This window comes from Emiliania huxleyi, assembly GCF_000372725.1.
Source record: "Emiliania huxleyi CCMP1516 chromosome Unknown EMIHUscaffold_127, whole genome shotgun sequence".
Taxonomy (NCBI): Eukaryota; Haptophyta; order Isochrysidales; family Noelaerhabdaceae; genus Emiliania; species Emiliania huxleyi.
Window position 1 is genome coordinate 231,016 of NW_005201318.1, and position 15,083 is coordinate 246,098.

Consider the following 15,083-nt stretch of genomic DNA (forward strand, 5'->3'; position numbering starts at 1 on the left):
GACGTTGGCGACGCACGGGCACGAGATCTCCGCGTACGAGATCGGAACAGCCTCGCACCCCGCCTCGCCTTCGGGGAAGAAGTTCAGGGCGGTGCTACGAGTCAAGAGCCACGTCGTGATTCATTCCGTCACGGATCGACCGAGTGCTACGCGCTACCATGTTGACTCAAGTGCTACGAAGGAATGAGTGCTACGGGCTGGGTAGGACCTGTCGAGGCAGCCGTACACGGTGAACGTGCAGCTGCCGTCGTCAACCCCAGCGAGGGAGTCGTAGTTGTCCGCCGCGGGGTTTGTGCAGCCCACCTTGGGCGGCGGCGGGGGCGAGGCCGGCGGCGGCGGCGGCGACGGTAAGACCAGCGGCGGCAGAGGCGGGAAGGGTGGAGGTGGAATGGCCGGCGGCGTCGGCGGAGAGGGGGGCGGTAGCACAGGCGGCGGTGACAAAGGCGGCAGCGGCGGCGACGGCGGCGGCACAGAGGGCGGCGTCGGTGCCTTGCCCGGAGGGTGCGGCGGCGGCGGCATCGGCGCCTTGCCCGGCGGGAAGGGCGGCGGCGTCGGTGCCTTGCCCGGAGGGTGAGGAGGCGGGGCGGGGGCTTCGCCCGGCGGGAAGGGCGGCGGCGTCGGCGCCTTGCCCGGCGGGAAGGGCGGCGGCGTCGGCGCCTTGCCCGGAGGGTGAGGAGGCGGGGCGGGGGCTTCGCCCGGCGGGAAGGGCGGCGGCGTCGGCGCCTTGCCCGGCGGGAAGGGCGGCGGCGTCGGCGCCTTGCCCGGAGGGTGAGGAGGCGGGGCGGGGGCTTCGCCCGGCGGGAAGGGCGGCGGCGTCGGCGCCTTGCCTGGAGGGTACGGCGGCGGCGTCGGCGCCTTGCCCGGCGGGAAGGGCGGCGGCGTCGGTGCCTTGCCCGGAGGGTGAGGAGGCGGGGCGGGGGCTTCGCCCGGCGGGAAGGGCGGCGGCGTCGGCGCCTTGCCTGGAGGGTACGGCGGCGGCGTCGGCGCCTTCTCCGGAGGGTGAGGAGGCGACGAGGGCGGGGCTGGCGGCGGTGGCGACGAGGGCGAGGCCGACGGTGGCGGCGGCGACGGCGAAGCCGACGGTGGCGGAGAGGGCGAGGCCGACGGTGGCGGCGGAGAGGGCGAGGGCGACGGCGGCGGCGTCGGTGCCTTGCCCGGAGGGTGCGGCGGCGGCGGCATCGGCGCCTTGCCCGGCGGGAAGGGCGGCGGCGTCGGTGCCTTGCCCGGAGGGTGAGGAGGCGGGGCGGGGGCTTCGCCCGGCGGGAAGGGCGGCGGCGTCGGTGCCTTGCCCGGCGGGAAGGGCGGCGGCGTCGGCGCCTTGCCCGGCGGGAAGGGCGGCGGCGTCGGCGCCTTGCCCGGAGGGTGAGGAGGCGGGGCGGGGGCTCCGCCCGGCGGGAAGGGCGGCGGCGTCGGCGCCTTGCCCGGCGGGAAGGGCGGCGGCGTCGGCGCCTTGCCCGGCGGGAAGGGCGGCGGCGTCGGTGCCTTGCCCGGAGGGTGAGGAGGCGGGGCGGGGGCTTCGCCCGGCGGGAAGGGCGGCGGCGTCGGCGCCTTGCCCGGCGGGAAGGGCGGCGGCGTCGGCGCCTTGCCCGGAGGGTGAGGAGGCGGGGCGGGGGCTTCGCCCGGCGGGAAGGGCGGCGGCGTCGGCGCCTTGCCCGGCGGGAAGGGCGGCGGCGTCGGCGCCCTGTCGAGAGGAGAGAATGGCGGCGGGGTCGGCGGCGGCGGCTTCGACGCCTTGCCCGGCGGGAAGGGCGGCGGCGGAGGGGGCCGCGGCGCCGCGTCCGGCGGGAAGGGCGGCGGGGTCGGCGAGGGCGGGGCGGAGGGCGGCGGGTTCGGCGGCGGCTGCGGCGCCGAGTCCGGCGGGAAGGGCGGTGGGTCGGGGGGCCCGGGCGGCGGTGGGCACGGGTTGACGACGTCTGTGCACGCGACTGGGCATGCGCGCAAGAGGTCGGCTTTCTCGCGTTCGGAGTTCCAGCCGAAGCCGCCGTCCTTACATTCGTAGCCCCTCCAGTAGTCGCAGCCGCAGCCCTTGTTGCGAGGGTCGTCACAGTTGCAGTCGCTGCTGCAGAGCGCGTAGTCCGGGTCGTCCGAGCATGGGTCGGACGGCGGAGCTGGCGGCAGCGCCGGCGGGCTGGGGGGCGGCGCCGGCGACGCGGGCGGGAAGGGCGGCGGCAAAGGCCCCCCCGACGCGAGCAGGGCGAGCGATGCGGCGAGCATCTGGCCCACCGAATCCTGGTGAACAGCGGGCACGACACGATTTCGGCGTGCGCGTTTTCTTTTGGCTAGTGTGAATACCAAAGGAATTTAGCATGGACAACACCAGTTTCTTTTTCTTGGTGTACCAGTTGGTTGACGCCCACCCTGGGGCCCTGCACGCTGCAGCTGTGCGGCGTGGCGCGTGCGGGAAAGAAAGGCCACGCGGCGGTTCACAGATGTATCTCTTCCCGCTGGTTCTCTGCGCGCGCTCAAAAACGTACTAGTCAAACATGCTCCACGCCGCATGCTCGCTTTCCAGCACGCCGCACGCGTACCACTCCCTCCACTTGCCGCTGCGGGGCGCCGTCGGCACTGCCGCGGCGGCGGGCGCCTCGCCGCGCAGCTCGCGCTGCCACTCCACCTCCCACTCCTCGTCGCGCGCGATCGCCTCGTCTCGCCGCCTCTCCGCCTCGCCCACGGCGTCCATCAGCGCCTACGGGGCACGACCATCGCCGCACATGTCGCGAATGCGTCGCGGGCGGGCGCCGCGCTTGCGGCGCGTCGGCACCTTTGCGCGCTCGCGGAACTCCCGCTCCGGCAGAAACGCCGGCACGCCCCGCGGCGGGCGGCCTCCCTCCGCTTCGAACCCTGCCGGGCGGGCGGTGGCAGCCGCTGCCGCCGCGCGCGCCGCCTCTGCCGCGGCGGGCGGCGGCGGCGGCGAGAGCGGCAACACGTCGAGCGCGTCAAAGTCCGCGTGCTGCGGCGTCGGCCCTGCGCCGTCGCCGGAGGCCGATGGCTGCGGCAGCGGCGGTGGGAGCGGCGCGTAGCCGGCGAGGCACGAGAACGGGAGCTCGGGGTCGTCCCGCACCTCCTCGTACGCGCGGAAGCCGTGCTTGTACACGCCGAGCAGCAGCAGCGCGTCGTCGCGCGGGGTCCAGCTGACGGCAGGATGCCTGCCCACACCGCCCGGCGCCGGCGGCGCCTCGAAGGTGTCGAAGGGCGAGGGGTGTCGCTCGATCGCGTCGGAGAGCCGCTTGAGCGCGAGGAGCCGCTGCAGCAGCGACGCGCCGAGCTTGTGGACCCGCTCAGCGTACTCGGCGCCGCCTGCGGCAACGTCGTGGACACGTCAGCGGCATGTCACAAGCGGTGGCGAGGAGGAGGAGGAGGAGGAGGAGGAGGAGGAGGAGGAGGAGGAGGGGGAGGGGGAGGGGGAGGGGGAGGGGGAGGGGGAGGGGGAGGGGGAGGAGGGGGAGGGGCAGGGGCACGGGGAGACGAAGGAGGCGGCGGAGGAGCGCGCTGAGCGGGTGCAGCGGCGAGGGGCGTCGCAAGGCAGCTCGGGCCGAGGCGAGGGCGGCGGCGGCGTGTGTCGCGATGGAGGGGGAGGGGCGGAAGGAAGTGTATCGGAAGTGTCCCACACCCGCAGAGACGAGCGGCTCGAGCTCCTCCTCCTGCGCGCGCGTGAGCGAGGGCACCGCCACACCCATCTCGCGCAACACCTCGCGCGCGGCCGCGATGCCCTCCCGCTCCGCCGCCGACGCCGCCGACGGCCGCTCGTCGGCCTACGGGACATCTCCAGGACATGTCCGACATGTCCTGCACGCGCCAGCCCATCCTGCCCTACGCCGACGCCGGCTCCAAATCGTCGTCTGCGGCGCCCGACGCACCGTCGTCGACGCCGCTCACGAAGCCGACCGACGCGACGGGCACGCCGGTGCAGAGGCAGAGGAACGCGAGCCCGAACTGCGAGATCTCTTCCTCGGAGCGCAGCTTGGTGCCGCCCTGGGCCGCCTCCTTGATCCGCGACCAGCGGCCTACCCGTTGCGGAAACGAACCAATCAGTCGGAGCCGGGGGGGGGGAGGGGGGGGGGGGGGGCCAAACTAAATCTCGGCTAGATCTCGGCTAGATCTCGCCAAAGCCGAACGACAGGAGCGCGCGCTCGCAGTTCATCCGCTCCGTCTTCGACCAGACGTGCGCGAGCGCGCGCCGTGCCGCGCGGCGCGCGTCGTCGTCGTCGCGCCCGCGGCCCGACTTGTAGGCGCGGCCGCCGCGCCGCGAGAGAAAGTCGAGTTCGTCGTCGTCGAGCTCGCCGTCGTCCGCCTGTGAATACACGAACATCGGGGCGGGAAGGCGGTGTCGTGCAGCGTCTACTCAGAGCACTTTGTGAGTACGAGGGGTACGAGGGCAGCGAATCCAGCCGAATGCAGCCGAAGACGGCCGAGTGTAGCGGAATACGAGAAGAGACGATACAGCGACTACGCGACTACGCGTCCCGCTTCTAGGGTCCTCCGCCATGCCAAAGCGCTTGACCTGCTTGGTCTGCCGCTTGAGGAAGTACTCGGCGAGCGCGGGGTCCTTCTTCTCGAGCTCGGGCAGGATCTTGGTCCAGAACTCGGGGTCGTCCATGTCCTGGAAGAGTGGGGCGGGGGGCGGGGGCGAGAGAGAGTTGGGGGTCGCGATAACGAACGCATGCGCCGGCGGCAACTGCCGCCCGAGCTGAAAGCCTGTCAGGATGTGTCGGCCGGGGAGACTGCGGCGGGCCTCCGGCGGCCGCTGCGCCTTTGCCCTCACACGGCCCTCCCACTCCCCTCCCACTCCTCGCTGTCCGTACTCCCCCGCGGCGCCGCTGTCCGAGATGACACACCCGAGATCCGCCGAGATCACACCCGAGGTACGCCGAGAATCGCGCGCCAGCTCATTGTCGTCGGCGATGAAGGCCGCCTTGGAGAAGACGGAGCCCGAGCCGGAGTCCTCGCCGCCGTACGTCACCTTGGTGGAGGAGGACTCGAGGATCTCGTCGATGTCGGCCTCGGAGAACTGCTTGAAGCGCGCGTCGCCGTCGCCGCCGTCCTCCATGAAGATGTTGTACGCGCCCCGCTTCAGCATCGCGTCGATCTCCGCGCGGTCCTGCGTCGGCCCGGCCGGCTTTGCGCCGCCGCGCCCGTCGGGCAAGCCGTCGGCGGCGCGGTCGGCGTTCATGGCGCGCTCGAGGCCGAGCTTGCGGTTGGCGCGCTCCACCATCTCCGCCTCGTAAGTGTTGCGCGTCACGAGGCGAAAGACCTTGACGCGCTTGGTCTGCCCGATCCGGTGCGAGCGGGCCATCGCCTGCACGTCGTTCTGCGGGTTCCAGTCCGAGTCCATCAGGATGCAGGTGTCGGCGGCGGTCAGGTTGATCCCGAGTCCGCCCGCGCGCGTCGAGAGGAGGAAGATAAAGGTGTCCGAGTCGGGGCGGCAGAAGCGGTCGATGGCGGCCTGGCGAAGGTCGCCGCGGATCGTCCCGTCGAGCCGCTCGTGCGAGTAGCGCCGCTCGAGCAGGTAGTCCGAGAGGATGTCGAGCATGCGCACCTGTGCGTTGGGGGAGGGGGAGGGGGGGGGGGGGGCTCGCGCGGCCTCGGGGGCGTTGATATCTCCGGGGTGATCTCGCGCGATCTCGGGGTGAGGCAGCCAGAGAGGAGGTGAGCATGCGCACGCCAGCAGGGAGTGTGCAGCCCACAACAATGTTGGGCAACGATTCACGGTCGGGTGGCGGCGTGAGCGGAGACAGCATCTCATCTCCCACCATCTGCGAAAAGATCAGCACGCGGTGCCCCTCGCGCCGCAGCTTGGGCAGAAGCTTGTCGAGGAGCACACACTTGCCCGACGCGGCGAGGAACTCGTTGACCGCCGCTGCGCCGCCGCCGTCCGAGGAGGCCGCCTCCCCCTCCGCCGCGCGCAACTGGTCCGACGCGTGCGCCTCGACGCCCTTGATCAAGTAGGGGTGGTTGCAGCACTTGCGCAGCTCCATCTGCAAGTTGACCAGCGAGGGTAGCGCCGCGCCGGTGACGCCGCCGACGAGGAGCTCGCGCTCGCCCTCGAGGATGGCGCGGTAGGTCCGCTTCTGGAAGAGCGTCATCTCGACCCACACGATGGTCTCCTCGAGCGGCGTGAGCGACTTCTCGACGTCATTCTTCTGCCGGCGCAGCAGGTACGGCCGGATGCGAGTGTTGAGCCGCTCGACCTGCGCCGCGTCGGTGAGCGTGCCAAACTCCTCCAGAAAGGCGGGCAGCGAGGGGAAGAGGTCGGGGTCGAGGAAGGTGAGCAGCGCCCACAGCTCCGTCGTGTTGTTTTGCAGCGGCGTGCCGGAGAGCAGGTGCATGTGCTCCACGCGCAGCGCGCGCAGGTCCGTGGCGAGGGCCGAGTCGCGGTTCTTGAGGCGGTGCGCCTCGTCGATGACCATGTAGCGCCACGGCACCGCCTTGAGCAAGGAGAGGTCCTGCTTGATCACCTCGTACGACGTGACCAGGGCGTGGAACTTGTACAGCGCGGGCTCGTGCTCGTCCCTCGAGTCTTTGGAGCCGGCTGCGCCGCCGTCTGCAAAGCGCCACTCGTGCGTCCGGAGCACCTCGCGCGACTCGGCTGTGCCGTGGTAGACGACTGCGTTCATCTCGGTCCACTCGTCAAACTCTCGCTTCCAGTGCGCGAGCGTCGAGAGCGGCGCGACGACGAGGAACGGCCCGCGTACGTGCTCGTGTGTCCACAGGTGGTGCAGCGTGGAGATGGACTGGATGGTCTTGCCCAGCCCCATCTCGTCGGCGAGCATCACAGAGCGGCGCGCGTACCACGAGAAGAGCAGCCAGTTCAGCCCCTCGAGCTGGTACGGCCGGAGCCGGCGGCCGTCCTTGAAGACCGGCGACTCCGTCAGCTTGACGAAGGCGGAGCGCGGCGGCCGGGAGCGCGTCGTCGCGACGCGCAGCTCGCGCGGCGGCGGCGGCTGCTCGCGCGCCTGCCACGCGAGGATAGCCCGCTGCTCCTCGAGGAGAGTGCGAGGGCCCTCCCACGTGCAGCTCGCATAAGGCAGCCCGCGCCACTTGACCAGGAAGCGCGGCGGCGCCTCATCGGCCGCCTCGCTCGCAACGATGCGCTCGACGAGGTTGAAGTCGGCGTTGTAGCCGAGCTCGTCGTCCTTGGCGCCCGCCGCCGCATCGTCGCCGTCCAGGCCCCACGTGTTTTCCACCGCTTCCCCACTCGAGTGCGCCCGCACCCACCGCTGCACGCGCTGCTTGTTCGAGTGCTCCGCCTCCAGCGCGGCGCGCGGAACCCACTGGCAGTGCACGTGGGCGAGCCCCTTCCACTTGACGAGCAGCTCGTCGTGTCGCGCGGGCGGCGGCTCCGCCGCGTCGGGCGGCACGCCGGCCGCGGGCACCGCGCCGGCAGCCGGCTTGCACTCTCGCGAGAGGAAGATCTTGTCGATCGGCGGCGCGGGCTCTCCCGGCGTCCACGCACCCGGCGGGTCGGGCGCTGGCTGCGCGGCCGGGCTCCAACCCCACTCGTCCGAGTCGTCTACCCACGCGCCGTCCGCCTCGTCAAAGCCATCGAAGCAGGCGTACAGCCGGCCGGGCTCTGTCCACGTCACGACGCCGAGGTACGGTACCGCGGGGGCGCCCTCATCCTCCTGGTACTTGACGGTGAGGCGCCGGCCGACGAGCGCGCCCGGCTTGCCGCCCTTGAGATCCATGCGAGCGCCCCCCGGGACGGTAGCGCGCGCCTTGCGCTTTGTCATCCAACGAAAGCGCGGTGGCGCGGTTCGCAGACAGCGCCAACACAGCTACTTCACGACGCGAGGCCGGAGACTCTAACTCTCTCTCTGGCTCCTGCTGCTGGATTCGAGCTGTTTGGGTGGAAGGGCGGTGGTCGTGCGATGCTGCGGCGGCACGGCGCTGAGGAGGAGCCTGCAGCGCCTCCTCCTGCGGAAGAGGCCGCCGCCTGCAGAAGAAGATTGGCAGAAGGAGGAGTGGAGCTGGAGCGGCTGACGGTGGCGGAAAAGGGATTCGGGCTGGCGCACCGGAAAAGAAGACGGAACACAGCGCAAAAGGAGGATTTCCCCACAGGGACTCGAACCCTGGTCTTTCGGGTGAGAGCCGAATATCCTAACCAACTAGACTATAGGGAATGCGTGTCGTGGTAGAGCCCGTCGAGCAGTGGTTCATGTACGTCTGAGGTGAATATTTAAAAGAGATGTAGAGATGAAGAAAAATGGGGTTAAGTTATAAATTAGGGATAAGTAAGGGTGTTTTAGGGGGTAAATAAATAAATAAATAGAGTAGATATATCTCCAGGATGTTTTAGGGGGTCATATACGAATGTTAATGGAGAAGTTTCTTCGAAAAATGCTGTGAAACGAGTGTAAAATCAAGAGGACCGAGGGGTGGGAGGAGCCCTGGACACTGGAGTGGGGGTAGGGAGGCCTCTCGTGGCTCGGGGCGGGGGGTTCTATTTAATATTAGCTCCGAGTAGAGGGGGCGTTCCGCAGCTAGGGGAAAGCCAAAGCGCAGAGCCAACCCTCGGAGACCGTGTTTACTTTACGGCCCTTTCCCTGCGAACGCGCACCCCCCCAGGGCTAGGGCTCTCTAGCCCGCAACCCGATGCCAATCATCCGGCCCGCTGGGTGTGCTTCTAGGGTGCCCACAGGAGTCAGGACCCAAAAAAAGAAAGGAAAAAAGAAATGGGCCACCACCAATCGCAGCACTTCGTGTTGGAGAGTCGAGATATTGAGAGTGTGACTAGGGAGGGTGGGACGCTGGGGATTCTCAAAGGTATACCCTTGGAATGGCCGGATCCAGCCTTAAACGTACGAGATCGCGCGCGCTTCACGCACAGCACCGCCTGTTCTCCGCGGCTGTGTGACGACGCGTGCCGTGTCGTGCCAGCAGAGTTGGGCGCGCGCGGCGCGACGGCGCCCGCGAGGGAAGGCGCGGGTGCAGCGGCCGCCGGCGGCCGTACCGCCCGCCAGCCGGCGCAGCAGCGGCCAGCGCAGCGGCCGCCGGCGCAGCAGCCAGAGCAGCCGGTGCGCGCCTTGCGAGGCGAGTACTGCCGCCCGGCAGCAGGGTCCTTCCTCGACCTTCGAAGGCGCGGTGTGATCGCTTCAGATGATCAGCGTCCAGCCCGCCTTGCTGCTCGCCCTGGCCTCCCGCCCCGCCCCCTACTCGCCGGGCAGCCTGGCGGCCCCCTTCAACGCCATCGGGCAGCCGCAAAACTTTGGAACGGGCGCCAGCCGGTTCGCCGCGGCGCGGCCGCACCCGATGCGCAAGGGCGAAGGCGACGCCGAGACGAGGGCGCGGCGGCGGCTGCAGGCGGAGTTCCAGAGGCAGGTGCGACAGGACAGGGTCGCCAAGGCAGCTGCGGGCGAGTACGACCGCGCCGGGGCTGCCGAGGACGTGGCGCGGCTTGCGCGCTCGGCGCAGGTCGTCGTGTTTTCCTGCGAGAGCGGCGAGGAGAGCAGCAAGGCGCGCGCCGCCCGCCTCCCGCCGCACGTGCGCGGTCAAGCGCGGGCACCTGCCCTTACCCGCCGACACACATTCCCTGCTCCCCAGCGCTCCTCCCCCTGCTCCCCGCAGGCCGCGCGCCTCCTCCGCCTCGCCGGCGCAGAGCCGCGCCTCATCGACCTTGACCCAAAGAGCGAGGCGCGGGCCTCGACGCCGCACAGAAGCGCACACCTCGCTCGCACACGGCTTGTGTTGCGTCCCTCACCACCGCCCCCCGCCGCCCGCCGCCCGCAGGAGGGTGCCGTGCGCCGTGCCGAGCTGCATCGCCTCACGGGCTGCGCCGCGTTTCCCTCCGTCTGGATCGGGGGCGAGATCTAGCCGAGATCGGGGAGAGATCGAGATCGGCGAGAGATCGGCGAGGGATGCCTGCGCCGCACGCTGCATCTCCGCCAGCTTCGCGTCGTCAGCCGGTCGGCGCGTGTTGACACCGGATCTGGGGAGATACGGGGAGATACGGGGAGATATGGGGAGATATGGGGAGAGATGTCTCGCCTCGTTGAAGATCGAGTCCGAGATATGTAGAGATATGGGGAGATATGGGGAGATATGTGGAGAGATCGCCTCGTTAAAGAGAGGGAGACAGGAGTCGTGAGAGCTCCTCGGGGGCTGCCTTTCGGGGAGGGGCCTCGGCCTGGCGAGTCCAGCTCAACCTGGCTTCTTCCCCCCCTCCCTCGAGGCAGCGAGTAGGCAGCGAGTAGTGAGGGTGGAGGGGCCTCGGTTGGAAGGCGCGCATGCAGCCCTACGTCTTCCCCTCCACCCTCGAGAGTACCTATACGCTAGACGAGCGAAGCCAACCGCAGCGGCCGGAGGGGGAGCAGGGGCGGGGGTGAGCAAGCGACGCGTCCGTGACGCCTTCCCTAGGCGAGTTCGTCGGCGGCTGCCACGAGGGGCCCAAGGCGGAGGCGCCGGGCATTGTCGACCTGGCCTTCTCAGGCGCGCCTCGCCCCCCCTCGCCCCCCTCGCCGTCGTAGCCCTCGCCGCCGTCGTAGCCCTCGCCGCCGTCGGCGCCGCGTCCCCTCACCACACGCGCCCTCTCCATCCCCCACCCCCCCCCCTTTCGCTTCCAGCGCCGCTGTGTGGTCGGCCACGCTCCTCCCCCCGCACCGCACCCTCGCCCCTACCCTTCCGTGCCAGCCGCCCGCGCCGCGCGCACGCCTCACAGCAAGACTCCCGCGATTCCACGACACCTAGTGGGTCCGCGACACGCCTCGCCTCGCGCTTCTCCCCGCGCGCCACTCGGCCTGGCACCCCCGCCCCACAGGCTCCCTGCGCGAGAAGCTGGACGCCGCCGCCGCCGCCGCCGCCGAGGAGAAGGAGAAGGCGGCCGCGGCGTCGCGCGACGAGTCGGCAGCGCTGTGCGCAGCACCTCCCAGACACACCTCCGCTCGTGCCCGCCACGCACCGCCGCCCAGGCCACTGCCAGCTACGTCGATCCTCCACCGATAACGTCACACTCACGAGCGTCGCCCACGCCCACGGCGCGCCCACGACGTGTCGGTGACGCGACGTGTCAGTGACCCCCCTCGCCCCCCCGCCACCTCCACCGCCTCCATCGCCGTTCCCCCTCCTACCACCATCATCCTCCCCCCCGCGGCCGTTTCCCCAGTTTTTTCCCTGGCCGCCCCTTTTGCCGCCGCCCCCTTTTTTGGCCCCCCCCCTTCCCCCCCCCCCCCCCACACGCGCCACGGCCTCCCACCCCACCGCCTCCTTCTCCACCGCCTCCCCTCCACGCGTCGACTCTCAGGTCCGCCTCGGAGCGGCGCTTCAAGGAGCTGCGCTACAAGTTCTTCTTCAAGGCGGCCGTCGCGCGTGTGCCGGAGTTTGGCGTCGGCGTCGAGCCCGCCGCCATCGCCGAAGTCGACGCCGCCCCGCCGGCGGCCGCCCAGCCGGCGGCCGCCCCGCCGCCGCCGCTCCCGTCCGCAACGACCGTTTGCGCCGCGGCCAAGGCCAAAGCCCTGCGGTTAGAAGGCGAGCGGGCGGTGGCGGAGCGCGCGGAGCGGCGGGCAGCCTACGCCGAGCGCGCCGCGGCGCAGCGGGCGGCGGAAGGGGGCGCGTATGTGGAACGCGTGACGGCGGCGCATCTGCACAAGATCGAGAAGATCAGGGCGGAGGCGCTGCGCGGCCGCGGCAAGCGCGGGAGGAAGAAGAGGAAGCTTCGGGCGGTGGGTGCATGAGGGCTCCACCGCGGCATGTGACCGCGCCGTCGGCGCTGGCTCCACAGCGAGCTTTGGCATTGGGAGGAGCAGGCAGGGCGCCGCGCGCCGGCGTCGCTGTCGTCGTTTGCGTTTCGTGGCGCGAAGCAGGTGGCACACTCGAAAATACACACCCGCGCGGGGCGCGGCACCCCGATTAGCTGTGAGAGGGGGGCCGTCTGTGAGTCGTTTGTGTGTGGAGTTTTATTGGACGGAGTGTCGGAAACAGGTGAGTGAACGATCTATAAGTATAACGCCGCGGTTAACGAGCGCGTAATTAATTGGTAATACAACACCGCTCACCGGGGGCCGCGCGGCGGGCGGGGACCGGGGTCCCCGGCGCACTTCCCGGCGCCCGGGGAGGGCGGGGTGAAGGCGTGAACCACGTTCACGAGCTGTCTAGCTCTAGGTCGTAGGTGTAGCTGAAAGCGGAACACACCGAACACTGAGGAAAGCGCTCCTGAGTGCTGAGACCCTGCCGGCTGAACTCGTGAACTGTGAACCATCACGCAGACACCTTGCCCTGCAAACACACCACACAGTACCGCACACGGGACCGGGCACCGGGGCGCGGAGAACCAGAACTACCAAGTACGCGGAACGAGTACCAGAGGTGCACACACCACTAGGGGCCAGGCCGCACGACGGGGGCCATTTCGCACTTGACATCGAACGAGACACATGCGGAGGTGAGTACTCGGAGACATGCACATGCACATAACATGCACGGGGGGCATGAGCGCATGACGGGGGGACGGGGAGAGCTCGGAAGTGGCGCGCTGGCGCCCTGCCTACGCGCAACGGGTCAGTGGGCCGTCTCGACGCAGCCGAACGGGGCCACGCCGCACGCGCGGCGCACGGGTGCACACGGACACAAGCGCGATGAGGGGTGCCACGGGGATCACAAGCGACACGGACACAGACACACGCAAGGGGCCAGACCGCTAAACACACCGCACGCGGCCTCAGTCAGCCGGCCGGGCCCCACGCCGGCACCACGCAAGCCAGTGCCGACCGCACGGCCGCCTCGAGGCTGGTGACGCGGGAAAGCTTGGAGGTGGCCGGCCGGTGCAGTGAGGGCGGCAGCGAAGCCGTGTCCAGCGCAAACGGAGACGCGCCGAAGTTGAACTCGACCGGCGCGCGCGAGTCGAGCCCGACGAGGGGGTAGAGCGGCATCAGCTGCGCCGGCGCGACGTATGGCGCTCCGAGGAAGACGCCGTTGCGACTAAAGAAGACGCGGCGGGAGAGCAGCGAGTAGCCCGCGCCCACAACGTCTCCGGGCGAGCAGGCGGGGCCGAGGGGCCGGCCGGAGGCGCCATGGCCGTGGAAGGCCTGTCCGTCGTCGGAGTGGTAGCCAAAGGACGCGCTGTCCCACCCCGGCTGCCTGCGGGTGGCGTGAATGGGTCGAGAGATGAGTCGAGAGATGAGTCGAGATCGAGGCGTGGGCGAGATGTGGGTGAGATGCGAGTCGAGATGCGGGCGAGATGTGGGTGAGATGCGAGTCGAGATGCGGGCGAGATCGCGAGTGCCTCACTCAGCCGGTGGCCACCGGCGCCCACTGCGTGTCCCCACTCTCCCCTCTCGCAGTCCACCGCCTCGCCTGCCATCGAGAGGGAAGTCGCGCGAGCCGAGGCCAACGGCAACGCAGTCGCTCTGCGGCAGCCACTCCGGCTCAGCCGCACCGCCGCCGCGCGGCCAGATCGTAACCTCAAAGTAAGCCACCAAGACCTCGTCCGCCACAAGCCGCTGCGGCGACACCGCTCGGAGGGACATGTGCCGATGCTGTGGCAGCGGCAGGCCGCCTCGCACCGCGCGGTCCCCGCCGAGCGCCGTCCCCACGTATCGCACCTCGTGGCCCCTCACCCTCAGGCACTGCAGAGAGGCGGCGCCGAGTGAAAAGTGGCCCACGTCCTCCTCCTCGTTCTCGCCAGCCTCCGACGCGGCCGCGGATGGCGCATGAGCGGTGAGCGCGGCGGCGAGCTGGGCAGGCGCCGCAAGATAAGGCAGGAAGGGTGCGCCGCCTGTAACCCGCGCCCTCGCAACGCCAGTCTTGCGCCGGCCGCCGTGCGCCCGACGGCCATCAACCGGACCGACTGAGCGTTCTATGCCACGCGTTGCGGCACGTAGGGCGCAGACTCTCACGCCAAGCAGGGCGCGATCGCACAGCGCCCACCCCCGCACCCGGAGCGCAGTTCGCAAGAGCGCCTGACGCCACACGTCCTCGTCGACGAGCGAGCGCACAGCGCGGCTCGTCGCCTCCAGGCTGCTCAGCTCGCGCGAGCCGAGACAGGGCTGCTTGAAGATGAGGCGCTGGATGTCCGCGGGAAGCTGCAACAACATACCCGCTGACAGGTCCACTGCATTGACATGCGCCATCAACGCCCTTCGTCAAACTCTCTCCCTGATGACTCTTTAAAGAACTAGCTGAGGGGCTCGCTAAACGCTCGCCGAGCTCCATGCTGTGCAACACCAACTAATCGTCAGGGGCGCGGAGAGCGCAGTGCACTGCGGTGAGGCTGCGCAGCGGGGGCTCGCCCCCTGCACCGCGGCGCGCTCAGCGGCGTAGGGGAGAGGGCGGTCGGTGGCGGCGGCGGCGAGGCGCGAGGCGGTGGCGGCGGTGGTGCGGGCGGCGGGATGACAGGGGAGGCGGCGGGATTGACAGGGGAGGCGGCGGCCACGCTCGAGCGGAGCGGCGCGAGAAGGGGGGGGGCGGCGGCGAGGCGCCGGTGAGCGAGGCGCCCGCGCCATCAGAGGGACGCCGCCGCGAGATGGAGGGCGGCGGTGACGGAGGCGAGGGGCGAGGCGGCGGCGGTGGCGGCGGCGGCGAGAACGGCGGCACCGAGTTTGTCTCGGTGAGCGGAGCGGCGGCGGGAGGAGGAGCAGCGGCGGCGCTCGCTCGCTGTTGACGGGAGCGCTTTTGAGCCTGGGAGCCCATGCCACTGCGACCGGCGTGGCCGGGAACGGAGATCGCGCGCGCGCCGCCACTCACGACGCGCGCGCGATCTTCGCGGAGTCGGGTCCCCAGAGGGAAGCGGTCTTCTCGGCCGACGTCCAGCGGCGCGCAAGGAAGCAGGCGCAGCGGAGGCGGCCTAGCACCGGCTCGGCGCCGGGCGGTTGCGCTGCCCGCGAGCCGCGTCCTGAGCCTCGGCAGCGCGCTGCGCGGCGCGGCGCTCGCGCCGCTGCGGTTCCGAGAGCGGCATGATGGTAGGACCAGCTGAAGCTCGAGACTCCTCGGTATCACGAATTGCGCAGGTCACGGGGATAAACGGCGGACAACGCGAGGCCCTTATATCTTTAGATTTGAATTCAGCGCGACCAACACCTGTGGTGATCGTCACGATGCACCCGAAGGGGGCCCCAGCGCCAGCACCATCTGTGGAGGCACAAGTGTTCGAAGAG

The 15,083-nt window shown here is 70.4% G+C and overlaps 5 protein-coding genes across 5 annotated transcripts; 3 read left to right on the top strand and 2 right to left on the bottom strand.

Moving 5' to 3' along the window:
• Positions 1-5,179: 5,179 nt before the first annotated feature.
• Positions 5,180-7,747, bottom strand: EMIHUDRAFT_429120 (hypothetical protein; the record flags this gene model as incomplete). The annotated part of the gene is made up of 3 exons (XM_005789529.1): positions 5,931-7,747; positions 5,751-5,843; positions 5,180-5,536 (listed from the first exon to the last, which is right to left on the bottom strand). Coding segments are annotated over exons 1-3 (2,250 nt in total), but the record flags the coding sequence as incomplete, so codon positions are not given.
• Positions 7,748-9,071: 1,324 nt separating this feature from the next.
• On the top strand, positions 9,072-10,109 carry EMIHUDRAFT_440457 (hypothetical protein). Its single transcript, XM_005789530.1, has 4 exons — positions 9,072-9,453; positions 9,565-9,630; positions 9,727-9,933; positions 10,086-10,109. Exons 1-3 carry the CDS (start codon positions 9,097-9,099, stop codon positions 9,808-9,810), a joined length of 507 nt encoding a protein of 168 aa, XP_005789587.1. The 5' UTR covers positions 9,072-9,096; the 3' UTR covers positions 9,811-9,933; positions 10,086-10,109.
• Positions 10,110-10,223: 114 nt separating this feature from the next.
• Positions 10,224-11,666, top strand: EMIHUDRAFT_225859 (hypothetical protein; the record flags this gene model as incomplete). The annotated part of the gene is made up of 5 exons (XM_005789531.1): positions 10,224-10,257; positions 10,354-10,406; positions 10,905-10,939; positions 11,237-11,301; positions 11,461-11,666. The coding sequence occupies 5 exons, from the start codon at positions 10,224-10,226 to the stop codon at positions 11,664-11,666; spliced, it is 393 nt and encodes a 130-aa protein (XP_005789588.1).
• A 987-nt stretch (positions 11,667-12,653) lies between these two features.
• Positions 12,654-14,024, bottom strand: EMIHUDRAFT_109979 (hypothetical protein; the record flags this gene model as incomplete). The annotated part of the gene is made up of 3 exons (XM_005789532.1): positions 12,654-13,016; positions 13,494-13,616; positions 13,866-14,024. 3 exons carry the CDS (start codon positions 14,022-14,024, stop codon positions 12,654-12,656), a joined length of 645 nt encoding a protein of 214 aa, XP_005789589.1.
• A 230-nt stretch (positions 14,025-14,254) lies between these two features.
• Positions 14,255-14,901, top strand: EMIHUDRAFT_362256 (hypothetical protein; the record flags this gene model as incomplete). The annotated part of the gene is made up of 1 exon (XM_005789533.1): positions 14,255-14,901. A coding segment is annotated over exon 1 (271 nt), but the record flags the coding sequence as incomplete, so codon positions are not given.
• Between the last annotated feature and the right edge of the window lie 182 nt (positions 14,902-15,083).

Excerpts from the sequence above, each read along its gene's own strand:
- EMIHUDRAFT_440457 (XM_005789530.1), top strand. The coding sequence starts at position 9,097 with ATGATCAGCGTCCAGCCCGCCTTGCTGCTCGCCCTGGCCTCCCGCCCC. Across the intron at positions 9,454-9,564 it reads GCGGCGAGGAGAGCAGCAAG|GCCGCGCGCCTCCTCCGCCT; the intron begins GCGCGCGCCGCC and ends TGCTCCCCGCAG. Across the intron at positions 9,631-9,726 it reads ACCTTGACCCAAAGAGCGAG|GAGGGTGCCGTGCGCCGTGC; the intron begins GCGCGGGCCTCG and ends CGCCGCCCGCAG.